Genomic DNA, 5,159 nt, shown 5'->3' with positions numbered 1-5,159 from the left:
TAACCCCCTACCAAATCTCTCTTTGCACTCTGTTGTAACCCCTGATTTTGGGTGCTCTTGAGTGTAAGGATCATCAGCTGCTGGACGTAGGGATTGAATTGACCCGAACCAGGATAAATCGTTACGTCTTCTCTGTGTGATTCTTGTGTTCTTGAGTCCACCCGAGCCACCGGAGACCCATACTCTGACACCGACTCGAACAACTATGCTTGTCGTGGTTTTGACCCCGCGACAGGATGGGATAAAATACAGTTCACTTTACTGAAAAGCTAGGCTAAAAAGTATTGTTCGCTGATTTGTTGTGAGAGAAAAACATTATACCATGACTGATAAGCTTGACTGATAAGTTCAAGTGAACAGGCCGAACGGTTGGCTTAACCTTGATCCAATTTATAACCAGAAGCCAGATCCAATCTATCACCTCGAAGCCTCGTCACTTTTAGCCTAGTTACTTGGTCTTGTTCGAGGCCCAGTAATATACGCGAAGCATGGAGATAAAACTATCTATTTTATTGGTTGTGCACATAGAATAAATAATGGAGCCAAAAATATAAAAACACGTATATAAAATATACAAATAAATAATTGGTATAATCGTATAATATACGGTAAATATGTCCAAAGGTACAATGAACATCCATAAAAGTAGGTCAAACTATCGACAAAAAAACTAGCATATATAGGGAAGCACTGGCGCCCGGACGTCCGATGGATACGGATCCATCGGACTGTTCTGTGGACGCACTCCCCCAGCGTGCCCTCCTCCTTCCCAGTTCCGCACCGCACGCTACCAGCACACCCTCCCATGATGCACGCAAGGAGTGGACCCGCTGGCAATGGTACGAGGCCGGGGCAGCCGCATGGACCGCCGCCACCGCCCTAAGATCGTGCGCCCACGCGAACTGCTGCTGCTGCGTCTTCGTCGAACGAAGAGCCCCGCTAACACCGATGAACCCACGACCTACGATGCCTACAAAGAGCCCCGCTAGCCTCTGTGCCGTGCGAGTCCGCACACCCCCAGATTGCCCCCGCAGCCTGTCGCGTCTGCCCCACGCCGTGATGAGCATGCTGCATGCCCAGCGCCCCCAACAGCCACAACACCCCATGTCCTCCGGCCCCAACACCTCCGCTCACTAGGCCCCGACGAACCACGCACCCCCGTTCGTCCAGGCTCGCCCCTCTCCGGTCGAACAACATAGAAAGCTGGAATAAAACACGTGCAACAACACGGAAAACAACTACTGCAACATTAGGCTGAAACAGCTGAAACACCATGAACATATACATTGCAACAACAAGGAACAACAGCTACAATATTAGGATGAAGGAGTTGAAATACCATGAACATATTATTACAACAACAAAGGAACAACAGCTGAAACATTAGGCTGAAGCAGCCGAAACACCATGAACATATTATTGCAACAACACGGAACAAACTGCTGGGTTGAAGGAGCTGAAACATTTGAAACATATTATTTCAACAACACCGAACAAACTACTACAACAAATAGGTTGAAGGAGCTGAAACATTTGAAACATATTATTGCAACATTGGTGTGAAGCATATGAAACAACGCTCAAAATAAAAACACTTGCAACAACATGGAACAACTACTGCAACATGAGATTGAAGCAACTGAAACATACTGCAACATCTCAAGCAGTACTATTGCAACATCGCAAAAACATCTGTTGCAACAACAACAAAAAACGAATTGCAACATTCGAAATCATTTGTTGCAACACAAAAAAAACCATTACAACACGGCGAGATCTAACCCTCCGAGAGCTCGCCGGAACCCTAGCCACCGCCGCATCCCTTAGATCCAGAGGAGGAGGAGGAGGAGGAGGAGGAGAAGGAGGGCTCAGATCCAGATCTAGATCCAAAGGAGGAGGAGGAGGAGGGAGGAGGGCTTAGATCCAGACCCAGAGGAGGAGAAGTAAGGCCTCAGCTAGAGGAGGAGGAGCAAGGCCTCAGATCCAGATCCCTCCTCAACCTACCTCGTCGGAGCTGCCGCCATCGTCCTCGTCTCCGGTAGGGTACGGGAACCGGGTCGCAGGGAGAGTGGGGCTACATGGAGGTCATGGAGGGTGAGGGACGGAGGGAGGAAGGGAGCATTGGCGGTCGGACACGCAGCGAGCTCACGTGCGGAGGGAGGTTGCGGAGGGGTGAGGGACGGAGGGAGTGAGGGAGCTCGCGTGGCAACGGCGCGAAGAGCGGGTAGGAAAGCGGTGCGGAGAGCGAGTGCAGGAGAGAGCAAGGGCGGGGGAACGGGCGGAGTGCGACTGCGGGAGAGAGCGACTGCGGGGCAGCGGGCGGAGCGGGTGAAGTGCGAGTGCGGGGGAGCGGATGAAGTGAAGTGGTGTTGGGCGGGCGGATAAGACAAGGCGCGGTCGGTGAAGTCGCTAATGGTAGTCTGACGCGTGTCCGACGCGTCAGAGGTACGCGTCATAGCATTTCCGATATATATAATGTGAAATGAATATTGAGAGCACACAGTAGGTAATATAATGACGATAACTAATGGTGGTGTTGGTGTCCGTGCTTCTTGGCCTCTTTCGTCTTATGGTGCTCGTGGATGGCGAACCCCGCACTGCCGGCGGCAATGGTGGCTGCAATCTCTTCCTTGATCCTGTGCGACCGTGCGTGCTTGGGGTCTTTCTTGGCCTTGTGCTTCTCGTGCACGGCGTATGCTCCGGCGCCGGCGGCGCCGAGCTGGGCCAGCTGCTCCATGTGCTTGTGGTGCTTCTCCTCATTGCGCCATTCGCCGGCGCCGGCGGCCTGCTCGGACTTGTTCTGCTTGTCGTGGTGGTGGTGACCCATTGCTACAGCAGCTAGTTAATTAGCGGTGCAACAACGACGACGACGATGTATATGTCGTAGCGCTAGCAGTATGTGTTGCGAATTGTGTGTTGCGTTGTGATTAATTGTATGAAGACGATGATGTATAGAGATGGTTGGGATATGAGATGCCACCCGCATGCATCGATGATCTACTTATATAGGCCCTGTTTGCTTATTAGCCATACCGTTTCAGCGAAATAACAACGTTTTTCTCTTACAACAAATCAGCATCAGCCGTCGTTTTTTCAGCCAGCCGAATAGGGCCATAGCTAATGTTGGCGCAGAAACTATCTAGAATTACTACTGTTAGAAGCGAACGCGGATTTGCATGCATACGGAATTCACACGCATACACCATCGGATCTGCCGGTCTGCATGCCCTCTGCCCTTGCACCAAAGCTAAGTAATCGATCGAGCAAATCGCCACGCGTTTTGTTGGCTTAGTCCATCGGGGATGCGGATCACCCTCCACATACGGCAATTTCCCTACACAGATATACTCCAGCTGCGTGCATACACATACTCCAATTAAATATCAGCAAAAATGATCAAATTTAACTAACCAACTGTTAGCCAAAATAGGATTGGCAAGTAGATGATAGATTGAAAAACGCATATATGTAAACTAAAAAAGAGCAAAAATGGTCAAATTTGGAGCGATATGGGCTAATTTAGAGTTGTCCAGGAAATTGTCCTAGGCCGGTTTTGGCAAGGTGCTTGTAGTGTTTAGTAGAAATCGGCCTGATCCGGTTTCAGTCTTAAAAAAACTCATCTGATCTCGTAGTAAACATGTAAAATGCGTGTTGAAAAAGTTTTCTATTAGGATAAAATCATCGTCTCTATTTATATGAGAGTTGAGAGGATCGTAACCGATTAAAAGGTCCATCTATTCAATTGGCAAAAATACAAGCTACTATATTTTTTTTACCTTTTTTTCATCTAGTACTGCTGGCTTTTCCTTCTCCGCTGCTGCTGAAGGCTGGTGGTTCAACGACGACGAAGCTCTTGAGCCATCGGGCCAGCTAGGACGTTACATATCCGTCGCACGGTCCCTCCAAGGCATGTGGGGGTTTCAGGTTTCAAGAGAGCTCGTCGATAAGTTTTGCGTATCGCGCTCCCAGCAAAGCTCCTCTGTTGACGCGTCTTGTATTTGCATATTACGCTCAACATGGGAGGCACCAAGTGTTTGTGTGCGAACATGCTGTTAGGGGATGACTGACTTAAAAGTCGGCTAGGCTGATCTTATGCTCGTCTCTACGAAGCGATCTAATTCTTTAATTTGTTGTTGTGTGACCTACAATAATTAGCATTAACACTAACAATTAATAGTTTTTTTAATATTAACTAGCTAATTATTAGCACTAGTATAATGCCCGTGCTAACGCTACGCTGACATTTGATAATCCAAATCAAACAACAAAAAGTGATTTACCTGCAAAATACTTAGTATCCCAGTGGTTAGGTCCCTGCTATTGCAACCGAGAGGTTCACGGTTCGATTCCCAGTAGCGGCAAATTTTTTGCACATTTAGCTTCCTCACCGACAGGTAGGTCTCACCTTCCCTGTTTACATCCCTCACCGACAGGTAGGTCCCACCTGCCCAACGCCAGCCCCTTGCCTCTCAGTCTCTGATCAGCATGACACGTTGGATGTTGGATCTGTGACCTCCCACATGAGTCTATCATAGATGACTACGGAGGTACCAAAATGATCGGTGACGTCCAACCATGACAATAATTTAACTAATCGTCATATATCGATCACCTTGGATTTGGACCGTCACAGATGACTACATTCTATGATGATTTGTTGGAAGGTCACGGGTTGTGGGGGTATGGCCCCCAAGACATGGTTCGCACCATCGGAGGTGGCCCGGTCCACAAGATCAAGGCGTGCACGGCGCTGCTCGGCGTGCACCGCAATACATTATATAGTACCAAATAGGATACTTTACTTGTAACCCTGCCCCTCCAGAGTATATAAGGAGAGGCAGGGGTCCTCTACTCGACATCATGTATTCAATACAATACAACAAAGACACAGGACGTAGGGTATTACGTCGATCAGACGACCCAAACCTGTCTAAATCACTGTCTCTGCGCCTTGTGTCACCATCTGGTTCCTGATTATGCGCATCCCCACCGACAAATCTACCATCGTGGGATACCCCTCGGTGGACTGCCGATGATATTCTATCGACAGTTGGCGCGCCAGGTAGGGGTGTGCGCTTGATCCATGGCGAGCCAGATGGACCTCAAATCAACAACGCGTTCTCGTCGTCAATCTCGTGGAGATCCATCCCGGTCCACGA

At 49.0% G+C, this 5,159-nt stretch overlaps 1 protein-coding gene across 1 annotated transcript; it reads right to left on the bottom strand.

Moving 5' to 3' along the window:
* Positions 1-2,524: 2,524 nt before the first annotated feature.
* Positions 2,525-2,827, bottom strand: LOC136454615 (abscisic stress-ripening protein 2-like). Its single transcript, XM_066454982.1, has one exon. It carries the CDS (start codon positions 2,825-2,827, stop codon positions 2,525-2,527), a length of 303 nt encoding a protein of 100 aa, XP_066311079.1.
* Between the last annotated feature and the right edge of the window lie 2,332 nt (positions 2,828-5,159).

This window comes from Miscanthus floridulus, chromosome 5 (genome assembly GCF_019320115.1).
Source record: "Miscanthus floridulus cultivar M001 chromosome 5, ASM1932011v1, whole genome shotgun sequence".
Taxonomy (NCBI): Eukaryota; Viridiplantae; Streptophyta; class Magnoliopsida; order Poales; family Poaceae; genus Miscanthus; species Miscanthus floridulus.
This window is presented reverse-complemented; position numbering and strand designations above follow the sequence as displayed.